Genomic DNA, 27,409 nt, shown 5'->3' with positions numbered 1-27,409 from the left:
CAGATCTGATTTTCCATGTGGCCCCGACAGAAATTAATTGCCCACCCCTGACTTAGAGCCATCTGAATTTTATAATGGGCTGAATTTTATAATGGGCCCTTTATAATATATATTATATATATATATATATACATATACATATACATATACATATACATATACATATACATATACATATACATATACATATATATATATATATATATATATATATATATATATATATATATATATATACATATATATATATATGTGGATCTTTGTTGTTGGGTTTCTCGCGTAAGATTCGAAGTATCTGAGCACGTTTGATGAAGTCTCATTCATCATCTTCAGGCTTCTGTTTTGGCTCTGTGCTTCTCAGAGTGATGTGAGATTGCAGCTCATCACTCTGAGAAGCACAGAGCCGAAAACAGAAGCCTGAAGATGATGAATGAGACTTCATCGAAACGTTGCTCTAGATACTTCGAATCTTACGCTGGAGAAAACCCAACAACCAAAGATCCACATACATATACCGCTGAGAACCTCAGAAAACATATATATATATATATATATATATATATATATATATATATATATATATATATATATATATATATATATATATATATATATATATATATATATAAGAAAAAGTAACACCGCAGCTGCTCCTGCTACTACTTTCCACGCTTTCCAAACGCGAGTCCCAGGAGAGGACAAACAGCAAACCGCGCTCAGGGGCATCCAAGCCCACCTAAAGCTAGGCCGCTGCTGGTGGAGCCTTGCCCTGCCTTGGTGCCCCGTTTCCCAGCTCAGTGGTCCTGCTCGGGCGGCACTTTAAAAGCCCTCCTCCTCGCGTACGTGCCCGACAAGCCGCTCACCACGACGGTGGCTCCCAGCACCCAAGCAACTTCCCAGCAACTTGCGGCTTGCTTTTTCCTCTCTGGCACTCACGCCTGGCCCTGAGCCACGTGGCAGAGGGGAAGCCCGAAGCGCCGCGGGTCGCCTCCTCCAAGCAGCCCACCCACCCGCTGGGTGGAACCCTTCCCGCTCCTTGGCGGGAAGACGCTCCTGCCTGCAAACTTCCTCTTGGGCATTCGTGCCTGGCCCCGAGCCGCGTGGCGGAGGGGAAGCCTGGAGCGCCACCGGGTCGCTTCCTCTAAGCAGCTGGCCCGCCCACCGGGCTTCCCCTTCACCACGTGGCTCGGGGCCAGGCACGAGCGCCCGAGAAGAAAAAGCCGCAAGTTGCTGGGAAGTTGCTCGGGTTTCCGAGGCTTCCAGGCTTAAACTTTGCACAGGCAAAGTTTGCAGGCAGGAGCATCTTCCCGCCGAGGAGCAGGAAGGGTTCCGCCCAGCGGGCGGGTGGGCTGCTTGGAGGCGACCCAGCGGCACTCCGGGTTTCCCCTCCGCCACGTGGCTTGGGGCCAGGCGCGAGCGCCCGAGAGGAAGTTTGCAGGCAGGAGTATCTTCCCTGGTGGGCGGGCAGGTTGCTTGGAGGAGGCGACCCGGCAGCACTCCGGGCTTCCCCTCCACCACGCAGCTCGGGGTCAGGCGTGAGTGCCCGTGAGGAAAAAGGAAGCCACAAGTTGCTGGGAAGTTGCTCGGATGCTGGGAGACACCATCATGGTGAGCGGCTCATCGGGCGTGTACGTGAGGAGGAGGGCTTTTAAAGTGCTGCCCAAGCAGGACCGCCGAGCCGCGAAACGGGGCACCAAGGCAGGGCAAGGCTCCACCAGCAGAGGCCTAGCTTTAGGTGGCTCCAAGCAGCCCGCCCGCCGGGTGGAACCCTTCCCGCTCCTTGGCAGGAAGACGCTCCCCCCTGCAAACTTTGCCTTTGCAAAGTTTAAGCCTGGAAGCCCCGGAAAAAAAAGGGGGATCGGCGGGGACTCACCTTTGGAGAGGTCGCACTCAGAGGTGATTTCGAACTCCCAGCCGAGGCCTTTGCAAAGTTCTTCTTTTCTTTCCTATCCCGAGAGCGCTCCGCACTGTTTTGCAGCTTTGGGGGCCATGCAGTGCAGGGCAATATGCCATGCCCAGCGATTTTTTTTCTGGGGCAGGCCAGATTGGACAGACCAACAGGCCGGATGTGGCCCACGGGCCGTAGTTTGCCCACCCCTGTTCTAAGTAACAGTCCTTATCCCCCTCCCCTCTGTGTGTATAATATGTGTGGTATAATCTGTTGGGGAGATTCTGTTGGATACGTGTTTAGAGTTCTCTGGCTGCATGGGATCCAAACTGCTACATCAGTTATTTCAGTAATAAGGCTTGAAAAGACCTTACTCACTCAATCAAGCCAATACTAGACCAACTGAACGGATTACTTGATTTAGTGATTACTGTATTAACTCATAGTTTGCAATTATGGTTTATTGCCTAAGGCTCAGTTGGATGGGTTCACACAATGTGCTGCATTATAAACTGCATTTTATAAACCATAATAGCTTGATTCACACAGTGAATTGCTAAATAGGCAAGTAATTCAGATACTTTGCTCTAAAAGACAAATTGCCTTAAGCCAGTCTACTCCAACCTGGTGCGGTGCCCTCCAGTTTTGTTAGACTGGAGGGTGCCCAATATACATAGACAATTCAATGTAAGACAATTGCATTGGGAATCATGCCTCAGATCAGAAGGTGAGTTGAGAAAGAATATCAAAATGCAGTTAACCAATAGCTTTTTCCAGTTAACACCTAACCATTCTAAGTGAGTGATTAATAAAGTTACTTCTCATTTGATCCATGTGATTCTGCACCTCTTGCCAAGTATGAATAGAAGTGTCTCATGATATATGTTTCTCCTAAGATTCTTGGTTTTGACTAAAGAGTCATTTGAGTTCTTGTGTTCAATGTACCTTACAAGCATCTCTGACCTACTGCATCTAGTTTGTGTCTGTATTCTACGGTCCATTGTTACCTTAGTTAATATGCCATGTGCATATCCTCCCATCATCACCCCATAGAAAAAGTTGTAAGTATTGTATCATTAGAAAAAATTGTAACTAGTTTCAACTCAAATCCACAAACCAGTGCTTTTAGCTGCTGGAAGAGATGTAAATGAAATATGTATTTCACTAAAAAGTGATAGCTCCATTGACCAGACAGAGGTTAAAAAATTAAGAATGGTCCACCAGGCATAAAGCAAGAACTTTACCAAATCAGGTGGAATATTCATCGTATTCAGCTTCCTGTTTTTGTTACTAGACAGTTTCAGAAAATATGGATAAGGCAGGTTTTCCTTACTGTTCATCCTCAACAGCTAATGAGCTTCTATGTGTTCTGACTTGGATGCCAATTGGACAAAATCTATGGTGATGAATGAAGAAATACCTTGTGGAGTTATCTGGCATTCTTTTGTAATGCTTGAGAAAGTGAATAGGGTCCTCGGTAGTCAGAATGATATTACTCATGAATTTGTCCCATGACTTTCCTGGCTCTTTGGCAGCACTTAACAAATGAATGTAGGAGGTTATTAGTATTTCATTACAAAGGACATAGTTTCAGATTGCTGTCTCCTGAAAAACCATACCCTGGTTATTTTTCTCCTCAGCTTTTTCTCAAATAATGTTTAGTCAATACTCAGGCCTGTTCATGGAACACTGGTTGCTTTGTAGATGATTTATACACTGCTCAAAAAAAATAAAGGGAACACAAAACTAAGACATCCTAGATCTGAATGAATGAAATATTCTTATTAAATACTTTGTTCATTACATAGTTGAATGTGCTGACAACAAAATCACACAAAAATTAGCAATGGAAATAAAATTTAGCAACCCATGGAGGTCTGGATTTGGAGTTACACTCAAAATTCAAGTGGAAAAAAACACGACAGGCTGATCCAACTTTGATGTAATGTCCTTAAAACAAGTGAGGCTTAAAACAAATGAGGCTTAGTAGTGTGTGTGGCCTCCATGTGCCTGTATGACCTCCCTACAACACCTGGGCATGCTCCTGATGAGATGGTGGATGGTCTCCTGAGGGATCTCCTCCCACACCTGGACTAAAGCATCCCCCAACTCCTGGACAGTCTGTGGTGCAACGTGGCATTGCTGGATGGAGTGAGACATGATGTCCCAGATGTGCTCAATTGGATTCAGGTCTGGGGAACGGGCGGGCCAGTCCATAGCATCAATGCCTTTGTCTTGCAGGAACTGCTGACACACTCCAGCCACATGAGGTCCAGCATTGTCATGCATTAGGAGGAACCCAGGGCCAACCACACCAGCATATGGTCTCACAAGGGGTCTGAGGATCTCATCTCGGTACCTAATGGCAGTCAGGCTACCTCTGGTGAGCACATGGAGGGCTGTGTGGCCCCCTAAAGAAATGCCACCCCACATCATTACTGACCCACTGCCAAACTGGTCATGCTGAAGGATGTTACAGGCAGCAGAACGTTCTCCATGGCATCTCCAGACCTTGTCACGTCTGTCACATGTGCTCAGTGTGAACCTTTCATCTGTGAAGAGCACAGGGTGCCACTGGCAAATTTGCCAATCTTGGTGTTCTCTGGCAAATGCCAAACGTCCTGCACGGTGTTAGGCTGTAAGCACAACCCCCACCTGTGGATGTCGGGCCCTCATACCACCCTCATGGAGTCTGTTTCTGACCATTTGAGCAGCCACATGCACATTTGTGGCCTGCTGGAGGTCATTTTGCAGGGCTCTGGCAGTGCTCCTCCTGTCCCTCCTTGCACAAAGGCGGAGGTAGCGGTCCTGGTGCTGGGTTGTTGCCCTCCTACAACCGCTTCCACGTCTCCTGATGTTCTGGCCTGTCTCTTGGTAGCGCCCCCATCCTCTAGACACTACGCTGACAGACACAGCAAACCTTCTTGCCACGGCTCTCATTGATGTGCCATCCTGGATGAGCTGCACTACCTGAGCCACTTGCGTGGGTTGTAGACTCCCTCTCATGCTACCACTAGAGTGAAAGCACCACCAGCATTCAAAAGTGACCAAAGCATCAGCCAGTAAGCATAGGAACTGAGAAGTGGTCTGTGGTCACCACCGGCAGAACCACTCCTTTATTGGGGATGTCTTGTTAACTGCCTATGCTTTCCACCTGTTGTCTATTCCATTTGTACAACAGCATGTGAAATTGATTGTCAATCAGTGTTGCTACCTAAGTGGACAGTTTGATTTCACAGAAGTGTGATTGACTTGGAGTTATATTGTGTTGTTTAAGTGTTCCCTTTATTTTTTTAAGCAGTGTATTTTGGGCTTAGATTGCAAAGTGCCTCTTGTCCCTGTTAGATTTCTTGGTGGTGTTCGGTGCCATTGACTATGGAGCATTCTGAACTCCTCACAATAGTTCATTCCCACCTACATGAATGGTTCCAGGTAGGTTCATGGAGGAGCAGTGATTGAACCCCTGTCTTCTTCTAGGCACGATCATTTTCTTTATGTTATTCAACATTTATATTCAACATCTGAGGAAATCCACTGGTTTAGGAAGAGGTTTCATCAACACATAGACAATACCGAGCTATAAATGATCACCTTGACTTGGGAACAGAAGACTGTAAAGATCTGAATGGGGCAAATCAAAGTCAGATTAAATCCTTCCAAGATGGAGTAGTTATTTGTTAATGAACATCTCAGCAGTCTAACAGCAATATTCTAGTAGTTACTCTTGATGGAGTCATAGCCCCCCCACATTGGAAAATGTTAGTTTATGATTTGCGATTTCTCATCATGTGTGCCATTTTGAGAAATTGAATAAATGTAAATCTAGACTGTGTCCAAAAACACTTGTAGCTTTCAGCTTTTCAGAAATATTTTATACACAGGAAATTATAAGTAAACATAAACAGGTAACTTGTCATAATACTCTAAATTTTTCTCAAAGGAAATCTAAAATAAACTCAAGGGAAAAGTTGATAAAAGGCTATGTTTGCCAATCATATTCCTATGTACAGTTATTAAAAAGATTTGAAGTGGATAAAACATTTTAAGGTTTTGACAATGTTTTAACAGAAATGTGTAAATACTGAAGAACATTATTGCAACAATGTATAAACTTTTCTGGAAAGTTGAACAGAAGAGCAAGCGAGAGTACATGACAAAACGGGCTAAATAATTTTGGTTATAATATACAAATGGCTCAAATATGTAGTTGAAAGGAATGAAATTTACATTATGTTCAAAAGAATTTTTTAATAAAATGATGTACTGTTAATATTTGTCACCAGAAAAATTATCTGGCATGTGTCAAGTATCTTAAATTTATGTTGGAAATGTGAACATTATTGTGTCTGGTGGATGTGTAAAAACAAAAACAAAAAATGTGGACATAAATGCACACACTAATTCAGAAGATTTTAAAGACTAATATACAATTGAAACCAGAGGCTTTTATTTTGGATCTGGACAGAGTTAGAAAAAAGACATGGAACTTTGTTTTTATATATTACAACTGCAGCCAGATTATTATATGCTCAATGGTAGAAAAGCTCAACATTATCTACAACAGAAAAATGGTTGATGAAGATGATGGAACTTGCAGAGATGTGTAAATTAACTTCCTTTTGATAAAGATAAAGACATTTGCAGTTATGGCTGACTGGAAACGCCTTACAGACTTGTTACATGAAACAGAAAAAAGGCACTTGGGACATATGGTTTTGATGATTAGGGAAAAAAATATGTGAAAACATGAACTTTTTGAGAACTATGGAGTAAGAGATAACTTTGTAATTATATTTGTATTTCCAAATCTGCTTCTATTTCTTTTGTCAGTGTTCCAAATAATACATCCATAGCAAACAGAACTCCGAGGCAAGCAAGTTCCTCAAAGAATAGTTTTATTGGACATATCATATTGGCACAGGCTGGTGAAAACCGACTCTGAATATTCCCGTGGTTTTCACCTAATTAAAATTAAAAGGTTCTCCCCTTTCCCAATCAATCAATCACATGGTCCAATCAAGGTGCCATCCGGTTGTCTGGTAACTTCATTCCTCATCTCTCCAGCCACCTGTGGGAATGTCCTTGGTTCCTAGGAGAAAGTATTTTGTTTTGACTACACACCCCAACTATCTCTATTCCCCCATCCCTATCCCTCAGCTTCAGTGTGGCAACGCTGAAGCCTCAAAATTGCCTCAGTCAGGTCAGCTTGAGGGTTGATAAGTTTAACTTTTCTTTTTCTACTTTTGTCTATGTTTCTTATTTAGTAATAGGTTTTGTTAGTTTTATCTTTAAAACATTTAATAAAATTTATATATTAAAAAATCCTCCTTAACCCTTGGCTTTTTTTGGAACCACAGGTGGAAGTAATAGTAGGAGTGGGGTGGAATGGGTGGGTGCAAGATCCTATCTTGACCAGTATGCCAAAATGACATTACTCATGCCCCAATCATCATCTATTAGACTACCATAACATGTTCCATGCACAGCAGCCTTTGGAGATGATCCAGAAGCTGAGACTGGTACAAAGCAAGATGTCAACATTATTTTGCTATCAGTATATAATAGCACAGGTATTAAAGTTCCTACACAAGTTACCAGCCTATGTAAATTATAGAACTGTGTTGGTTGTTGTGACCATATAGAGGAAACAAATGTAAAATCAATATAATTGAAATGTATACTACATTGAGATTAAGGTATAGTTTAAGAGGAATTTCAATGTTAATGTGTATTTTAAGAGGGGTTTCAGTGTTAACTCCTGATGGATATTTTACATATTAATGAGGAAAGCAATATTTAACTCCTTGTCAGAGAGATCTTTGCCTGGTCTCTCCCATTGCTTTCAGAAATTATCAATGCCTTTCAAAAGAATGTCATGATACGATGTATAAATACAATTTATATAATTGTACTATATAAATAAATTATATTTATTTCATGCAGCAAATCATGCACAAATCATATGAAAAGATAAATAAAGCAAGCTCCATCATGAGCAACTCTGGAATAAATTAAGGGATTAAATTTAATTTTCACAGATGAATACAAATATTACTTTGGCAAGGAAAACAGGCACTTGTGATTTACATGGCACAAACTAAACAAGTTTATTTGAAAAAGACACAGAAGCCAATAGTATGGTCATATATAAATTATCTGCTAGATTATTTCTGGGTGTAGTATGCTGTTGTACAAAGCCAGGTTAAAAAAAGCATGATTAATGTAAAGGGCGTCAACTACAATTTTTAGCAAGCTATCTTATAGATCTACTCCTTTCAACTTCCTCATAAATGGAAAATTACTTTAAAATCAACAGTATTCTGGCCTCTGGATTTATGAGTTTATAAAGATTTATGAGTGACTATAAAAGAAAATTGCTTTCTTATCCAGCTTTTTTTTCATACAGACACAGGAGCAGAGCAGAGATGAAAAATGGGCAGAGGGGCTGCTGTGTGACATGCTATTCCTGGTGACCACGATGCCCATCAGGCTACCACAGAAGAGCATTCATTGGTTTTGCAATTGGTTTATTATTATTTTTTAAAAAGCAAGGAAACGTCAGTCCGCCAGCCATTGCAAAAGCAGCCAGGGTACCAGCCAAGACAGCTGCTTCCAAGCAAATCAAAACTATCCTTAGTTTGCTGGGTCATTTGGCATCAGGTCATTGGATACACTTACTCATGGACTGAGTCAGATACAGTTGAGCATGTACTCTTTGCACTTTTTGCATTCACTCTGAAGTGTAGTTAGTATGATTCTGAAACAGTATCTTTCATATACCCAGCTCTTAGCTTATACTACTCCGAGTTGTGTTCTATAAAAGGTTATACAATGAGTTGTTGCCTTCTAAGTTGTCCTAGACTAGTGTCTGTGGAGATTCTCAGTCCTCCGGGTCATGCTTGTCCCAAAGGTGCTTTTTCAAGAGGCAACTGGGCTTTCTGGATTTTTCTTTGAAGATATTTCTCTTCTCATCCAAGAAGCTACAGAGATGAAGAAGCTTCTTGGATGAGAAGCAAAACGTCTTCAAAGAGAAACAAGATAGCCCAGTTGCCTTGTGAAAATGCACCTTTGGGATGTCCCACCTAGAGTCCTAGACTAGTGTTTTTCAACCTCGGCAACTTTAAGATGTGTGGACTTCAATTCCCACAATTCTCCGGTTAGCATGAGAATTCTGGGAGTTGAAGTCCACACATCTTAAAGTTGTCAAAGTTAAAAAAAAATACTATCTGTTGAGGTTTTTTTTTTTTTTTTGTGAGACTAACAAAGCTACCCTCCAAAATGTTTACAGGCGACAAGCACTGAGTAATACTGGCAAGCAATGTCTGCATGACAGATATACCCATGGTCGACAACAATCATAGTTTATTTTATTTAATTAATCCTGGGTTCCCAAGACACTGGGCTACAAACGAAAACTCTTTTTCCAAACAATTGCTTCATGGCTCAATGTGCCGCACGAACACAACCATTACATTCTCCTTTGGGGATTCCCAGGGCCCTGATCTTCGTCTCTGAAAACCAAAATCGCCGACCGGCTTCATTGTGCACGTCTATCGAAAGCAAGCTTTATCTTTGAGGTAACGAGCACAGGCAGGCAGATTTGGCCTGCCAGCTCATCCCAATTTCTCCTGCCTCCGTCCTCCGGTTGCCCTGATCAGTGCCTCGGTTTGCTATCCGCATTCACTGGAGGGCGAACGATCATCTCATTCCTCCACCCCACCCCCCGGCCCGCGCCCTCGATGCGTAACTAGCTCGCACCTTCCCCTGAATAAGAGCCAGTGCGCCGCCCCTAAAGCGGCCTCAAACCCGCAGTACCTGCCCAGCTTTGCGCAGATGCGTTCCCACAACAGCAGAAGCTGGTATTCGCCCGGCTCTAGTAGGCGGCGCTCCCACCTTCCCCACCACCCCGAGTCTTTGGCAGTCGCTGCCTTCCAGTGACAAGATGCCGCCCAGTGGCTCGCCCAATGAACGGCCGGAGCGGAGGGCTTCACTGGAAGGGCGTTGTCCCGCAAGCGGCCTCCTATTGGAGGCTGCCTTTTCCCCATAAGGCTCGGTCTCCCCCCACTTCCCTCCCTCCTCAGAAATAGAAACGACTCGGTCCAGTTTAGCGACAATCGAGAGAGGAACGCGCCGGCTCGAAGGGCGCCCTGGATTTCCCTGGCTCGCCGTCAGAACGCAAAGGGAGGCCGAGGCGCCAAAGAAAGGACGCGTTTCCCCATCGCAAAGAGCCTCTGGATTGCAATTCCTCCCTTCGGCCTTGGAGGAAGCCCAACCCCCCCCTCCTTTATTCCGCAAGGAAACTCGTTACGGTACTCGGAGCCACAAGGTGCATAAAATAAATTAAAAAACAAACAAACAAACCCGGAGCAAAGCGCATTTGAAAGGTTTGAAAAACACGCGTCGTCGGGCACAGCGATCATGGCGCTGGATTTCCTCGCAGGCTGCGTAGGAGGTAAGAAGCGGCGCCCCGAGCGATGGGGAGGATCGAGGTTGACATGGTTCAGGCCACGACGGCGAATGGGTTTGCGTAGATCCGGGACGGCGGATGGGTGGAGGGAGGGAGGGGGGGAGAGAGAGAGGGAGAGGCGGCTGCGGTAGGCAGGCAGGCGATGGCCACCTCTCTCCGCGGCTTGGCGCACTGCAGTGAAGATGCGCTGCCCACCCGCCCGAAGGAGCCCGGGAGGTGTTGCATTCATGCGCAGCCGCTTAGAAAGTGGGGGGGCGGGGAGGAGGAGGAAGAGACAATCTGGAGCCTCCACGCAAGCGGTGATTTTCTTAGCCCGTTTTTGTGCTCGATTGGTTCGGATCGGTACACCTGGGAGGTACGCCGCCGCTTCTCTGCTGACCCCATTGTCCCTTTCTGAGCTGGGTTGGCTTTCCTAGCTGCGCAATCGGCAAATGACTGCTAGGCTTTGGGTGGGTCGGCTACCTCTCCACCACAGCCTGGTGAGTGAGGCTGTTGTACTAAAACGGAAACCGGCTCTTCCTCTTCTATCGTCTTCTTGACCATTTAAAACTTTCCAGACAGGGAACTGATTTTTGGTTTAGGACTTGGCCCAAACCCAGAAGGGTCTGTTAGGAAGAAAATTCTGTTTAAGTGAAATGGAACGAAATCCTAGATATGTAGTCTTACAACTTAAAGTCGCACTGAAAACAAATACCTGGACTCCATTTGAGGACAGGGGGGAGAGAGAGAGACTTGTGATATTTTGAAGGCCAAAACAGCCCAGAACTCATTTCCCCCACCTCCCGATTGCTCTTTTTGCATGATTTCCTCCCCCACCCTCAATAGATGGGATACATATGCATTTCTTGGAAACTAAATAAATGCCCACTGGCGAAGAATAGACACAAATGAATTCTTACAGGGAAAATCTTGAATCTCTTGCTGTTGCTTCCATCAAAGCAGACTCAACCATACTTCTCTCTCCTGTGATTGTGGGACCATTCTTTTTAGAAATGGGAAGGCTTAATTTTCCTATTAAGAAGTGTTTGAAGGTCCTTTCAAACTATGCTTTTTATCTGTACTGTCTCCACACAGATTCAAAGTACGGTATCTCTCCAGTCCCTTTCATTGTGAAATCACATGAGAAGGAGCTTCTAGTAATCAGTTTATCTGAAGCTGGAGGGTAATGTTACTTTGAGCCCTGGTACATAGCAAATTGTAAATCTGCTTTTCCCAACAAGAGTCTCATTTTACAGATGGGTGTGTGTGTGTGTGTATGTGTAGAAAACTAAAAATCGGAGGGGGAGTGGAGTTTTTCAGTTTGTTTTTTCCTTTCTGACAACTTTCTGGTTTTAGTCATAGCCTCCCAGGAATTTTGGAATTTGTTCAACACATTCAGAAAATACTTGTGCGGGTAATTTAATTTCACTTCCTCATAGTTGTTTTTAATTAAGTCCCAGAACATAAAACAAAGTTGCTTTGTTGTTGTGATGATATAAATAACGTTTTCCAGCATACTCGCCCTTGTTTTCATTCCTAGCACAGGATATTTATTTATTTGCTTTATATGTCTTTCCTCCAAGAGTTGAAAGTGGCATACATAGTACACCTTTCTTTAATTTTCTTGCAAGCAATCTGTGAATAATAGGTTGGACCAGAAGAGACAAAGTCATTTTTGTGTCTTAAATTTGTACTTGAGACTTTTTGGTTGTAGCCTATGGCTGCATTATATTGATCCAGAGATGCTGATAATCTCTAGCCAATTTAGTTATTAACTTTTCTATGTCATTACATAGACAAGCATGCTGTTCTTCAGATATTCAGCTCCAGCATTTAAGCCATTTAAATGTAACTTAAAAATGGTTTGGCAAGGCTTTAACATATTTAATGCTGCAGGACACATTTGTGTTTTTAATGGAAGAACTTCAAATGCTAATTTGTTTTAGGATTTAACCTACTTTGGTCCCAAAGATAAATGTTTCAAAACAAAATGTGTAGTTTAGTACCCACAAGGCTTGTCCTCATTTCCTATAACAAATGCATACAAATGTATCAGTTTATTGTAATGTAAGCAGCCCAGATGTGTAGACCTTGCTTTCCTTTTAGCCTGTGTTGGAATTTTCACATGATGTGCAGGAGTCACAATTGCCTTGCCTCCTACAGAGCAGGCTGTCAAGATTTGGGTGGAAAAGATAAGCTCCTCTGAAGAAAAGATAGAAGCAAGATAAAAGGGTGAGGAATGTAGGAGGAGGTGTAATTTACATCTATTCTAGCAAAGAAAGAGAAAGGCGTGGGATTTCCCCCCCCCCTTTTTTTTTTCCAGATAAGGCATGTGGGAGGTTTTATTTGGCACAAAAAGGTTTTTCTTTAGCCCAGAGCATCAGAGTATTGATTTTGTAAAGATAAAAATAAAGGATTTGATTTTTAATGGGATATTTGTAATCTTTTGGAAAAGGATTTGTATTAGAGCTATGGTGATACTTCATGTTTTATTTTCTGTCATTTGAGAATACTACCATACAAGCCACTTCTATTATTTTTTCTCATCACACTAGTGATGAGTAAATTTACAGTTTTGCCTGTACAGAAATATTAACCTGCGTGCTGGTTTAACTGCTGTACAAATATAGCAGTCTTCTAGCTGATCAGGCAGAGAATTTATCTACAAAACCTACAAGTTTGCAAATTATGTAGTTTTACATATTGACAAAGTAGCTTCATTGATGGAGAATGGATCATATGTCCCTATCATAACTATTTCTACTAAACCCGGGCAGACCAGGATCAGATCTTGGAGACAAAGGCCTTTTGGCCCTCCTGAAAAGTTTCCAAGGTTGGAGCCATTAATTTTGCCATCCTGTCCTATTTCCTGATGCTGCTTCAGGCAGTTTCCTCCCCATTGAAACTAAATGATGATAATGTTGAATGAAATTGTTCCCCATCCCTTTCTTATAAATGGGTAGACAGTAAGCTGCCATTTCAGTCCCTTTCTCTTTAAAATAGCAGAAGTACCCTATAAGGGTGGAACTTTAAGCTTTCCCAGAGAGTAAATGTTTAGCTCTGTGGAGGAAGCCAATCATTTCCAACCCAAGCTTCTGTAATATGCAATGGGGATAAGTTTAAGATTGAGGAAACATTTGGTGTGTGTTTTTCAATATGCAGCTACTGGTTTTTTTTTAAATAGTTTTGGAATAAGTGTGTATTTTCCAGCAAGGCATGGAGTAAACAAACACTTCATTAGAGTAATATTGTTTTGACTGCATGATGGGTGCATATTGGAAGCATGGCCTTCTGTGCTTAGGGATAGTTCACCAGATTGACCATTCAGGCTAGCATTTCTTGGGGGTGGGGAATCAATTCTTTAGTGAAGAGCTTGAGGTGGCTTGATTTTTTTCCCCCTTCGTTTTGACTTTTAACCCCATTATATTATCAAGTTACCAATGATATGCTCTTAAATCATAAAACTTTAAACATGCCTGCCTTTAGCAAACTCAGGTATTCTAGTCTAGATGAACTAGATGTTATGTGATAAGTAGCTTCTAAAACAGGGGTGTCAAACTCACAGCCTGTGGGCAGGATGTGTTATGCACTAGCCACGACTGCCCCTGGTTTAGCAAGGAGGGAGTTGCAATACATCACATGATGATGTGTCATTGTGAGTTTGTCACTGCTGTTCTAGAAGTATAGTAAGGACAGTTGTCATCCCAGCTGTATTGTCTGCAGATGGTATCTACTGTTGTGGTTTTACAGACCGTGTGGCAACATTTCCTGTTCATTTCTTCAACTTGCCTTTTGTTGGCTAGAATGAAAAGTGAAGTGTCTCTCATTTGACCTTTTCTAAGTTGCCACTGGAAAACTGCAGCTGGCAACAATTGTGATAGAATCAAGATCACGTGAAGTAAGGCCACACTTGGAATACTGCATCCAGTTTTGGTCGCCACGATGTAAAAAAGATGTTGAGACTCTAGAAAGAGTGCAGAGAAGAGCAACAATGATGATTAGGGGACTGGAGGCTAAAACATATAAAGAACAGTTGCAGGAACTGGTATGTCTACTCTAATGAAAAGAAGGACTGGGAGTGACATGCTAGCAGTATTCCAATATCTCAGGGGCTGCCACAAAGAAGAGGGAGTCAAGCTATTCTCCAAAGCTCCTGAGGGCAGGACAAGAAGCAGTGGGTGGAAACTAATCAAGGAGAGAAGCAACTTAGAATTAAGGAGACATTTCCTGACAGTTAGAACAATTAATCCGTGGAACAAGTTGCCTCCAGAAGTTGTGAATGCTCCAACAATGGAAGCTTTAATAAAGATGTTGGATAACCATTTGTTTGAAGTGGTGTACGGTTCCCTGCCTAGGCAGGGGGTTGGACTAGAAGACCTCCAGGGTCCCTTCCAACTCTGTTACTCCTATTCTATTCTATTCTATTCTATTCTATTCTATTCTATTCTGATGAGGCAGGCACTTATGGGCAGGCTTCCGTATGTCCATATAGCACCTCAGTGCACAGGCTGCACTGGTTACCATAAGCTTCCAGGTCCAACTTAAGGTACTGGTTTTTACTTATAAAGCCTTTCATGCCATAGGGGCCTGGCTGTTTAAGGGACTGCCTTTCTCCCAGTTATATCTGATGTGTTCCAGGAGCCATCTTTAAGGCGGCGCCATCTGGTGGGACTCGGGAGGTATGCCTTCCTCTGTCACAAAGGCTGCCTGCCCCCTGGAAATAGCCCCCCCTCCGCCCAAAGGTTTGAGCAGCCCTGATTTGTGGTCCTTATAACAGGCCTCGAAGGCCTAGGTTTCTTCCCAAGGCTTTAGCTTAGGTGGAATATGTGACCCGAGTACAATTGTGCTGTTGTTGCAATTGTGGGGATGTTGCTGTTTTTTTATTGGTCTTATTGTATTAATATCGATTGATTGATTTACTTGCAATTTTAATATTATCCTATCCTTTTTATTTTCTCTCATTGTCTGATCTATTTCACCACCCACTGTAGAAGGATTAGTACCTTGCTCTAAGGCAATGGTCGCCAACCGGTGGCCTGCGGCCCACTGGTGGTCTGTGGTGGTCCTCAGCATGCTGAAGACCAGATGGCTGGCGGGGAGGTGGGGCAATCCTGCAGTCTCCATAGCAAACCCATGTCGTGGCTGCTGCCTCCTGCTTCAGTGCATCGAAGAGGCCAAGCAGCAGGAGGACCTCCTGAGCCACAGGAAGCTGCTGCCAGCAATGCCCTCAGGTGAAGACGTTGTGAGGGGGAGGCTTGATCCCTCCCCTCAGGAGCTTTTCTTCCTCCTTGCCAGAAGCGCTTACATGCCCAGCAGGAAGGAGGCAGCTTGTCGGGTGCCAGAGGGGTGGTGAGCGCTTTGTGTGTGAGCACTTCTGGCGAGGAGGAAGAAAAGCTTTTGAGGGGAGGAGTGGAGCCCCCCCGCAACATCTTCACCTGAGGGCATCTTTGGTAGCTGCTCGACCTTGTCAATGCATGGAAGCAGGAGGTAACACCAGATCATAGGTTCCTTTACCATCACCCCCTCGCAGGCCAGGGAACACCCGTGAAGGGCTCCGATGCCGCGATCTCCCACACATATCAGCCCATCCGCTGCTGGTATCAGCCCTGTTGCCCCACCTCCCTGCCAGCCATCTGGTCTTCAGCACGTGGCTCATTGGCCTCCAGATGTCAGATTCTCACCACCCAGCACCAGTTCAGAGGTTCCTTTCACCCCACCCCATCCCCAGGACAGAGGGGGGGGGGGGAAGAGAGAAAGAGAAAGAGGGAGGTGAGAGAGAAAGAGAGAGAGAGAGAAAGATGAGAGATCCCAGTGTTTTGTTTTCTGTGGGAAATGAATCCAAATGACTCTCTGAGTATTTAAGGTTGCAGAAATAGGCAGCCAAGCTAAGTGCCTGAAGGACCCCTCCTGTCAGTGGGAGTCCAAGCGCTTCAGTGAGTGGCATGCTGGATTCATATTAGTGGCCCGCGGGATTTAAAATTATAAGTTTGGTGGTCCCTGAGGTCCAAAAGGTTGGTGACCCCTGCTCTAAGGTGTATTTAATGTTTCTATTTTGTAAATTCCTTAATGAATCTGTATTTTACATAATGGTCTGGATGGCATGGTCTCATTGTGCTCTTGTTTATTTCAGGTGCTGCTGGTGTACTTGTAGGACATCCATTTGATACAGTTAAGGTGGGTTTACTTTTCACAAGCTTTCTTGAAATATGTGATTAGACTGAAAGCAGTATCTGCCCTTACAAATAGAATAGGGAAGTCATCTAGATGTTTTAGGCCATTTAAGTAAGACACCTCCTAGAGACCTTCCAATAGATTGCAATAATACTAAACACTGCAACGTTCCATGTTGCATTCAACATTCCACAGAAATGGAACATTTAAAGTTTCAGATTATATCATCCCTTGTTTGATGCACTTAAAAAGTGTTCTGAGGTATATGTCTTCAATCATATTTTAAATATGATAGTTCAATGGCATCTAATAAATCTTAAGAGTGTACATAACTCATTTGTACCAAAATAAAATTTAAAAATGCACTTTCCTTAATCCTGCTTTATCTGGTACAATTATTTTATTTGCATTTGAAGCAATTAATTTGTTAATTATATTGACTAGATGACTGTTTGCTGCATGATGAAACAGTCTTGCTGATTTAATGTGCTTCTTCCCATCCAAGAAAAGATGTTGTGAGTTTTCAATGACAATTTTTATTTACTTGTTTAAGACATGGATGTATATTGGCTGCGGTTGGATAGTTCAGTAGTAAATTATTTGTCAAGAAAAAAATTAAGAGTTTGGGTAATATTCGCGCCTGTAAAGAAATTAAATAATATTCAAAACAGGACTGTGAAAATAAGATACTAATAATGGGAGTACAGAGATTTCAAGTTGCAAACATGTTTGCATTTTTAATTCAGGGAATCCCTCACTAAAATAGATGAGGCACATTCATATTTTGGAATATGAATGTGCCAGGGTGAAGCTGTATGCTAAGAATATAAATTAAAACAAATCCAAGTATTTTGGTTTGTATGAGAATTACATTAACTTTTTGAAGAGAAAATGTGCTGGATAACACTGTAAACAACCTTAAAAAGTAAAGGAATACTTATCCATTTAAGCCTTGAAAAATGTAGCTTCTTGGCTTGTAAATGGATTTTTTAGTTATTTCATTCCAAGAAATAATCTTTGCTATGGATTCATTCTATTAAATTGCACAGAACTTCTTTTCACATGGTTTCTTATCAGAATGAGTAGCTTTTAGGAGTTACACTTAATCCTGCATATATTATAATGGACAGGTTCTCAGAATGAGTTGACACTCCTGAATTGAAATTTATTTTAGTTCAATTGTTTTGGTGTATTTATATTTCACCTATCACAAACATGGTATCTGTGGGATGTTTAAGGAGATATTCACTGGCTCTTTTAGTTTAAAAACAATTATTGCATCACATACCCACCCTCAAACTGTGCCCGGGGACCAAGCTATATGCATTCTTGGAAACATGTTCAATACATTTGCTTTGTAAGAAAACTCTATCATATTTGGGAGGTTACTTAATTAATCACAAATTGCCGAGATACTTTTTATAATTTGTACAATTTCAACATGAAAACATAAATAATTTCTTCCTATAAATATACATACTGATAAAGCATTTATCTTAAATGCTTAGCTTGCTTCTGTGTTGTTAAAAGAACAGTGATATGACTACTCCACACTGAGGAGGGGGAATCTGTTTTGGAGACAGATTCTATGCATATTTATTTGAAAGCCCAGCCCACTGAGGGATTAGCTTTCAAGAAAATATGGACAGGATTGTATCATTGCTTCATTTTAATCGGTCAGAAATAAAACAACTGTTTTCACGAAAAGGCATTTATTAAATCTTCGTTAAGCCTTACCTAATATGACAGTCTTTTCCTGATGAAGCTGAATAATGTAGCTAGGCATATTTTCTCTTGAATGCTGTGTGTGTGTGTGTGTGTGTGTGTGTGTGTGTGTGTGTGTGTGTGTGTGTGTTCGGGTCTTTTCTTGGCCAAGATACTCTTAATCTTACACAGGAAAAGACCCGAACACACCTAGACCTACATACCTGTACTCGTGAAAATCTACACACACACACACACACACACACACACACACACACACACACTGGAATTTAAAGCAAAGTTTAATAACTTTCAAGTAGTTCTAATGATTAGGCAGGCTGGGTTTGTGGGACGGGGAGGGTAAGGGCTTGTAAAATGGGGAAGATGCTGAACTGTTTTGGAACCAGCTCTTCAAATGGAGACTCCTGCCCCACTTTGTTGATGTAATGTGTACAATTTCTTTGTTGCTTAACTGCCTTTACTTTTTGAGCTAGGGGCTGTCTTCATTAACAGCAAAAGTGTTACTTTGTTGTAGATGACAGATAAGCCTCATCACGGGAGAGTTACCTAGTAAGTATAGACCAGGTGAACATTCTGTTTCTCTCGGTCTTAATTTATTCCAACATTTATGATTAGTACAAATTTTTATAAACAAGCAAAAAGTACCTTCCCTTTAAAAAAAAAAAAAGTTTTAAAAATGTTTCTAGAATGGAGGGTGTGGGGTATATCTATTTTTTTTTAAAAAAGAAAAGTCTAACTTCTGCAATTTATTCTTTAGTGTTTTTCTTTGTCCCATTTTGTGCTTAAAGTTTGTACACCTGTGCTAACAAGCAAAAGCCTCTTAAATTGTGAATTCTGTTTCAGCCTTTCCTTAAATCAGGAACCCATTTTTTTCATTTCCCTGTACAGCTATGACTGCTTTGTGTTAATGAGTTTTAGGTATTGCTACTGGAATGATTTCTGAGCCCACTCTGTATGCTTTTTAGTATTTTGAATTGCCAACATATTTGATTGCTACTCACGTTTACAAAATAAGAAGAAAAACTAGGAACAATCTTAATAAAAATGATTTTTATTAAGAAATGACATTGGGACAAAAATAGAACTCTTATTCTAAAGATGCAATGCTCTTAAGGTTTAAACTATTGTTAGTCTCTGAGGTCCTTCAATTGTTTTAAAATAGCCAGGTTCCAAATTGTTCCTCCACACAGGATTTTTTTGACCCTGTAAATCTTGTATATGGATTGCTGGAATTCGTTGTACTAAGATTATTTAGACTTTTGGCATATTTAAGTTGTGAACCCTAAGCTTGTTAAGGTATTGTAGTTGTGGTGCTATAGAAAAAAAAATCTAAGTTTATGCCTGGGGAACATTTTCACTTACAGCTGATATATATTGAGCTTAACTATTCATGGTTCTATAGATGAGCAACACTTAATTCTTTAGAAACATCAGATGTGCTAATTAAACCAGCAATAACTGAATAGCCAAGTGAGGATTTGTCTCACTGAAGATCTTAATTTAACATCCTAGCAAGTGACCATTCCATATAGGATATAACATAAAAAAACGCTTCCAAAATGCAAACTCTGTTCTCTTTAATGTATTGTGGCATCATGCCTGCACACATGTACATAGCTATATTATGTGTATGCACCCAAAGGTACTATCATTCTCGTTGGTTTTATTTTGCCATGTCAGTAATTTCTGATTACATTTTATAGGTACGCCTTCAAGTTCAAAGTGTGGAGAAGCCGCTCTACCGTGGGACTGTACATTGTTTCCAGTCTATCATAAAGCAAGAATCTGTAAGTAACTTCCTGAATTAATGTGCATGATGGGCATTTAAGTGGAGGAGGAGCTATTTAAATAAAAGGAATGTGGTCCCCCTTTTATAGTACTGGAACTGGAACTGCAAAGCCACCTGATAGTTTGAAGGTACCCAGGCCATCTGTCAAAAATGGCCTCCTCCAGGACATAATAAGGATCATATATAAAGCCCCAAAGATGCTGTAGCAGTTCAACAAACTACCATAACTTTTGCTTCATTTTGTTTGATTATTTTAGACATAGTTTAATTATTATTTAAAACTATTTATACCAATATTTATTGCTGAGACTATAATCCCACCAAGACTTTTGTTTGCAACAGGTTAAAAAAAATCTAATTAAAAATAGTCATAGAGGAGGTTAAAACATTCAGGGGCAGGTTGATTTAAATAGATTCCAAGTCAGTGCTATTCTTATTTTTGTAAAATAGACATAGATGGATGCATTTTAATTTTACATACCTCATTTTTTTCTCTTGCTGCTGGTCACCCATTCGCTTTTTCACAAACTGAAGTGATCAAGCCTTTACTACATTCTTTTAAACTGCTTTTTCTAATAATTAAACTTTAGCAGTGAGTGTCAACGGTTGACCAGCTTTAGCAAGAGACAGAAAAACATTTAAGAAAATAAAGTTTTTTTTAAAAAAAGTAGGCCAACGGCAAGTGAGCATGCTTAGTAAATAGGGAATGTTGGGTTTCTCCGGGAAAAAAGAAGACCCCACTTAAAACATTTACATTTCTGTGATCCAATTTATACATGATTATTTGAAAATAAGGCACCCGGAGTGTAATAGGACTTATTCTTAGGTAAGTATATACACATTGCAGTGTTGGACACACATGGTGTCCAATTGAATACAGTAACTGGTATTTTTTATTGTGAGAATGTGAACTAACATCTCCCTGCACCTTCTGAAAGCAGTTGTGTCCCATGAATGTCTCAGAATCACATAATAGATACAAAGCACAGGTCTATGATCTTGGGAAGAAGTGGAGATCCTTTAAGGCATTGTGGCAACTCGGGAGCTTTGCATCAGCATGGATGGATGCTATGTACATATTCAAAAGATAAATTCCGAAACATTTGACAAAACTATAAGCACTCTCACTCTCACTAGAAAAGATAATAGTACAGGACAGTAAAATCCACAACAAGCCACAAACAATAACAATAGCAGCAGCACTAGTGGCACAGATCTTACTGTGGCTGACAATCTCCGAAGGTTTCACTGTCATCCAGAGCCATGAGAAGGGGACATTCCTCCGTAGTTCCATCCATATTTAAGTTTAGTTTAATGATACAAACTGGGTGGATGTTTGATACTCCTAGCAGGTAGCGAATAAATGCAAATTCACTCATACCTAGTTGTAGCAGAAGTATTGAAGTGTAGGAATATTGCAGTAATAACTGGCACAACTTTAGAGTATATCAAGAGATATGCATATTACTGTAGACCAGGGGTGTCAAACTCGATTTCATTGAGGGTCACATCAGGCTTGTGGTAACCTCAGGGGGCTGGATGCGTGTGGCCTCAGTGGATGTGGCTGGGGTAGGCGTGGCTGGGGGGGGCATGGCCAGCTTCCTGCCTCATCATTACTTCCTTCTTTCCTCCCTCCCTCCCTCATTTCCATCTTGTGTTTTCCTCCGCACTCAAGAAGGGATATGGGGAGGGGAAAAGATTGGCAGAGCTGCTGGTGGCCATGCTTACTGTGCCTGTGGCTTTCCCACGCAGGGCAGATCATGGGTGGTCCTAGGGAAAGGGAAGTTGCACGAGCTGCAAGGCTGGACCAGCAAACAGCCATGGAGGCGCCGGTGGTGGGTGCGGCGCTGATCTATAACTAGATGGTGGCCTTAGATCCACGGGGCAGCCCTTGAGCCAGCTGGGTGCCATGTCACTGCCTCGACCCCGCCCCTTGGCCATGCGCACAGGAGGTGGCAAGTGCCCAGAGGGCAGGGCTGAGACAGCAGTTCTAAGGCTGACTGCATTCCAGCCTGGGATGGCGGCCATCAAGTTACAGATTAGCGCCTGGCTGGCCTGGGCCAGGGCTGAGGCACTAGTCCTTTGCTGTCTCAAGGGCAGCCCACACGGGCCAGATCTAGCCACATTGCAGGCTGGATTCAGCCCGCAGGCCTTGAGTTTGACATCCCTGCTGTAGACCATGCATATGAATGTGTTCCTGTTTTAGGGCAGAATGCTTAATTTCATTCGTATCCATCTCTGCCTCAAAGTTTTGGAAGGCTTGGGAAAAACACTGAATTATTTCTATTCATGCCCACAAACAAAGCTCACATAAGATTGATGATTTTCTTCCTGCTTTGCTATTGATCTCAGTTCCTCGTTTGCGAGATGAAAACTTCAGGATTCATATAAAAAGGAACCTCAGGTTTCACATAGCTATATAAAGATGTGCATTTGATTCCTAAAGGGATGTGCTAGGCAGAAACAGTCCAGTCTCCACTGTTAATAATGCCAGCAGTTGGTGGTAACTGTTGCTGATTCATCTCCTGATTATTATTAATTATTAATTAATAATTATTATTATTTTGTTAGAACATGAATCCAATCCAGATTAGGGAGATGGAATTGGTGATAATTTGCTTTGTTCATATTCTGATATTAAATAAGTAGCTGTCAAGTGTAAAAAAACGTAATATAGGCAGAATTTCCCAACCTTTGGGGGTTGGTGGCCTGGAGTGGGGGAGGGGCAGGCACCTTTATGAATGAATGCCTGATGCAAATGGGTTTGGGATCCCCTGATATAGGGTAAGAAATAGGAGAACTTTTGAAAACAATAGCTGCATATTGAAATGTGTGAACTTGGGGATTGTGGAGTATCTTTGGCATTTGGAGGTTGCACACATTCACTTTTTTTGCTGCTGAAGAAAAAGCAGATCTTTGGGATGGGATGTTGGGGTATGGCAAGTTGTTGCTGCCATAGTCTAGGAGTGCCATGCCTAAAGGATAATTCAGATCTAACTATTGCAAAACAAAAAATTGCAGAATGTTAATAGCTTTATTATACGTTGCTTGAGAAAAGTCTTTAAATTCCTGGTCATCATCTATATGTGTGCTTTGTTTTCATCTAGGCTTTTGGACTTTATAAAGGTATTGGGTCGCCTATGATGGGTCTCACCTTCATTAATGCCCTTGTCTTTGGCGTTCAAGGGAATGCTCTCCGTGCTCTTGGAAAGGACACACCTGTACATCAGTTCCTTGCAGGTTCAGCAGCAGGCGCCATTCAATGTGTGATCTGCTGTCCTATGGAACTGGCTAAGACACGGATGCAGCTGCAAGGAACAGGGGAATACAAGTTGAAGTCCAAGAACTACAAAAACTCTTTGGACTGCTTGGTGAAGATCTACCGAAAGGAGGGTCTAAAAGGCATCAACAAGGGAATGGTTTCCACGTTTCTGAGAGAGACCCCCAGCTTCGGTTTCTACTTTTTAACGTATGACTGCCTAACAAGGTATCTGGGGTGTGAAGCGGAAGATAGTTACATTGTTCCCAAACTGCTTCTGGCAGGAGGCATGTCTGGCATAGTCTCCTGGCTCTCTACATACCCTGTGGATGTAATCAAGTCCCGCCTTCAGGCTGATGGAGTTGGAGGAGTCGTACGGTACCAGGGTATTCTGGACTGCATTAGAAAAAGCTACCGCGATGAAGGCCCAAGGGTGTTCACAAGGGGTCTTACTTCCACCTTGCTTCGTGCTTTTCCTGTTAATGCTGCAACGTTTGCCACTGTTACGATATTCCTTACATATATGAGGTCAGAGGATGGCCAGATCAGAGGCGATTTAAGTGGATGTGAGGCTGGTCCAGTCATCCAACAACCTTCGAGTTTTTAAATTGACTGGAAGATAAAAGTTGTACCTGTTACATGTAAGATGTCATCATTTTTTTAAAAAAAGATTATTTGGATACCAAGAGTATACATTTTGGCCTGTATAAAGCATCTTTTTAAAAATCTCATTTATAAAAGCAGCTTAATGCTTTAGGAAGACTCTGAGTTGACTAGAAATTCAGGCAATAAAAGGATTTGTCCTTTTGAACATGTGCTCAAACCACATCTGCTGGATTTTCCAGTGTAGCCTTGACTTTAATTCCCACAATCCCCAGCCAGCACATTATTAAGGAAATCCAATGCAGTCACTAGCTAAAGTCAGTTTCAACGTATCTCAGACAGCTCAAAATGGCGACTACATCTATCAGCCCTGAGGCTATATTCCTAATCAGATTCTATCTGTGTTCAAACAGGAAGAGAAGAAATGGGGCCTTGAACAGATAATGAAGGCTTGTATGCACAGATGCATACGTCTCTCAACACACATTAAAAGGTCTGGATGGATTCTCTGTTCTAATTATTGCTCAATCTGACCACAATATTTTATTTAGAGCAATTGTCCTGGTAAATGTAGAGTTAAAAGAACACCTATTTGTTTCATTTTCCTGCACTTTATCCTAGGAGAGCTTATGTTTTTCCAAATAATTTTAGCTCATAATTTATAACCATCTGATCAGTGGCCTTCCTGATGGGAACTGATGGAGATGAACAACTGGAGAACTACAAGCCTTTCCAGACTCTGTATTTTAACAACCTGTTGCAAGTCATTCTGTAGATGATGTAAGCTACACTTTATCATTCTTGTTAATTAGCAGTACTTGTCAGGAAGCCTGCTGCTTCCTGCTAATTGTGAATATTTTAGTACAGTATATGAACAGCCTGTTTTATTATTTGATCAGTATCTCAATAATACTGTTCAGTATGTAGATGCTTTCCCTGCTATTTTTAGATTATGGCTTGTTTTTCTGTGCTACTATTTGCATTTGGCTTTTAATTTTTTTAAATTGTATGCAGTTGCATCTTGTAAATATTTAAACGTATTTTAGTTACTATGTTTTGAGTTGGAAACTAGAGTATATCTAGAAACCTTGTTACAACCCAAATGTAGACCTGGGCTGTCAAACTTGCAGCCCACGGGCCGGATGTATCATGCATTGGCCACAGCCACGGCTGGTTTAGCGAAAGAAAAAAAAGTAGTGTGATACGTCACGTGACAATGTGAGTTTGACACCCCTGAATTAACTATTGTTTTTAGGGTGACAGTGATAGATGTGCCTAAATTATCATTTCTCCATTACCAGGGTATATGCGCATAATTATGGTCTATGTGTAATAAGATAAAGGATGAAAGTATGTTTCAAAGGATTTAACAGAAGTGTGTTTTAGAGAATTCAATAATGAAAAAAGTCAAGCTCGGTAGTTTTGGAAATTTTGGTGAACAAGAGATCTGACAAACTATTAAGCCTATTTCATAGCATCCTTAAATAAGAATGCTGTAACATTATCTCACTGACATCAGCAATATATTAAGTTTTAATTAGGTTTTATTAACAAAGGTTTAAGGTTGCAGTGCTATACACACTTATCTGGATGATTAAACTCCAATTGGGCTGATTTCTGAACAGCAAAAAATACCATTGGCCTAGTCATAATATCTCTCAAGATATAAGAGCCATCTGGCCAGTCAAACATCTGTTCCACATCACTGACTGAAGAAAAAAAATCTTACACTAAATCAGAATTTTGGCATCTCCTTTTGTAGTAATGAAGTCTCTAGGGATTGCCTATAAGTATTAAGAAATCTTAATTAGCTTAATTAGTAATTAGCTTGACATTGAAAGTTTTGTTCCTGTCCATATCCACCTCACTTAAAGATCTGATCATAATTAATAAAACTGTTGTGGGCAGGAAAAAAACATTTCTGTAATTTTATGCCAGTGTTTTCACATTGGCTTGAATTGGATGCATTGGAGGTAAGTTTGAACATGCAAAGTATTTTTCCAAATTAATTGAGGAAAATCAAGTTCAACCCATTTGTTGTTGTAATGCAAATTGAAGCCATTCAGCACAGTACTACAGGCTTGGGCACAATGTCTGCTCTGGTTAATTTCCTCACAAACTCTCCCACAATAACAATGTGTAAATGTGCTCATTCAACAGTTGGACAAAAAGATGATGTGAAATTCCTCAAGTTGAAAGCATGGATTAACTCTTTTTAACTCAAAGCATGGATTAATTTACCCGTTCAAGAAATAAAGTATATAATGCGAGATTGCCAAGCAGCAAGAACTTGGTGTAACAATTAGACTGAAACTTAAAAGCTGAAGAAACAGGATGTAAGACAACTTTCTCATCACCTCTAAGGACACCTTGGCATTCAACCAACTATTTGGCACATAGAGGGGTCATTAAAGACCCTTATAAATGCTTTAAATTGCAGTTATACCATTGACTTGGCCCTACAATATATACATTGTTTAAACACCATGTTTCTCACATGCTTTTAAGTTCTTCCTATTCTATTTCCATTGCCGTGAAGAATGTGCAAGCCCAATGAAAAAAAAAGTATCACTTGCAGATTTAACTTTGGATCAGAGCCTACATAATTATGGGTCCAAAACATCAATTGAAGACCATTATTATAGCTGTTGAATAGACAAGAGGAAGAAAAACAGGTAGAAAAACTAGCAATGTGATATATAACAGAGGCTCGTATGTAGAAAGTACCATTAACTAACTGCAGTGGAAGATATTTTTGCGGACAGGTGCAATATGTCTGTTTAAACTCTTTAATAAAAAATCCAGCCAATTATTTTAATAATAATTATGCTGGAGAAACCTATAAAACTGGATTGCTGCTTCTATACATGCAGGTATAGTGGATGTTTTGACACTACTTGCAGGGACATTCAAATTGAATGTGAAATCCAAGTTGTTTGTTGTGCAACGACACTATCTTTTTTTTGTACAGTATTCTGTAACTGTTGTACATAAAAGTAATAAATCTTTTTTTTAAATGTAGTTTTTTCTTTGATGGAACTAAGGTCACCTATACTAAATCAAGTATGAGCAACTTGTGGACACAGAAACCCCTCTGATAAGAATTTACAAAAACTGTTATGGTTCCTGCAGAGTGAAAAACATACATACCGTAATACAAATCCTAATAAACAAAGTTCAAAAATCTAGAAAATTCCCCATCTATCCTTCCCATTTGGCAACTCTTGAGCCTTCAATGTTAGATGTTGCCCTTGACCTGCAAAAAGATTGCCCACCTTCGTACCAAGCCAAGATCCCTTTATGGTGAAGCATTTTTGTAAATCAAGAGCTAGAAGAGAAACTACATATGGTTCATCATGTGGCAATACACTCCACTAGGTATCCCAAGGTCTACAAAGGTGCCTTGTCTGAGGTAGAGTTTAAATACCAATCATCATGCTATGGGAAGTAAAAGATTTTATATTTTAAAGATATTTAGCAGATATGGATCTAATGGTTGCAGAAGATCATTTGCAGTCTTTTAATTCC

At 41.3% G+C, this 27,409-nt stretch overlaps 1 protein-coding gene and 1 long non-coding RNA gene across 2 annotated transcripts; one reads left to right on the top strand and one right to left on the bottom strand.

Annotated features, from left to right (window-relative positions):
• Nucleotides 1–6,766: 6,766 nt before the first annotated feature.
• On the bottom strand, nt 6,767–9,833 carry LOC148128266 (uncharacterized). The gene is made up of 2 exons (XR_015741156.1): nt 9,704–9,833; nt 6,767–6,977 (listed from the first exon to the last, which is right to left on the bottom strand). It is a non-coding gene; the product is annotated as an uncharacterized LOC148128266 (long non-coding RNA).
• A 164-nt stretch (nt 9,834–9,997) lies between these two features.
• SLC25A29 (solute carrier family 25 member 29) lies at nt 9,998–26,902 on the top strand. The gene is made up of 4 exons (XM_026698495.2): nt 9,998–10,340; nt 16,465–16,508; nt 19,934–20,017; nt 23,127–26,902. The coding sequence occupies exons 1-4, from the start codon at nt 10,307–10,309 to the stop codon at nt 23,883–23,885; spliced, it is 921 nt and encodes a 306-aa protein (XP_026554280.1). The 5' UTR covers nt 9,998–10,306; the 3' UTR covers nt 23,886–26,902.
• Nucleotides 26,903–27,409: the final 507 nt, after the last annotated feature.

This window comes from Pseudonaja textilis, chromosome 1, assembly GCF_049901715.1.
Source record: "Pseudonaja textilis isolate UNSWEBS1 chromosome 1, rPseTex1.2, whole genome shotgun sequence".
NCBI classification, from domain to species: domain Eukaryota; kingdom Metazoa; phylum Chordata; class Lepidosauria; order Squamata; family Elapidae; genus Pseudonaja; species Pseudonaja textilis.
The sequence above is the reverse complement of the archived record's forward strand: the minus strand, read 5'-3'. Positions and strand labels throughout refer to the sequence as shown.

What these genes read in the sequence shown, in the direction of transcription:
- SLC25A29 (XM_026698495.2), top strand. Translation starts at nt 10,307, where the DNA reads ATGGCGCTGGATTTCCTCGCAGGCTGCGTAGGAG. An exon ending in CCTCGCAGGCTGCGTAGGAG is followed by an intron (nt 10,341 to 16,464) that starts GTAAGAAGCGGC and finishes TGTTTATTTCAG; the next exon opens with GTGCTGCTGGTGTACTTGTA. An exon ending in ATCCATTTGATACAGTTAAG is followed by an intron (nt 16,509 to 19,933) that starts GTGGGTTTACTT and finishes TACATTTTATAG; the next exon opens with GTACGCCTTCAAGTTCAAAG.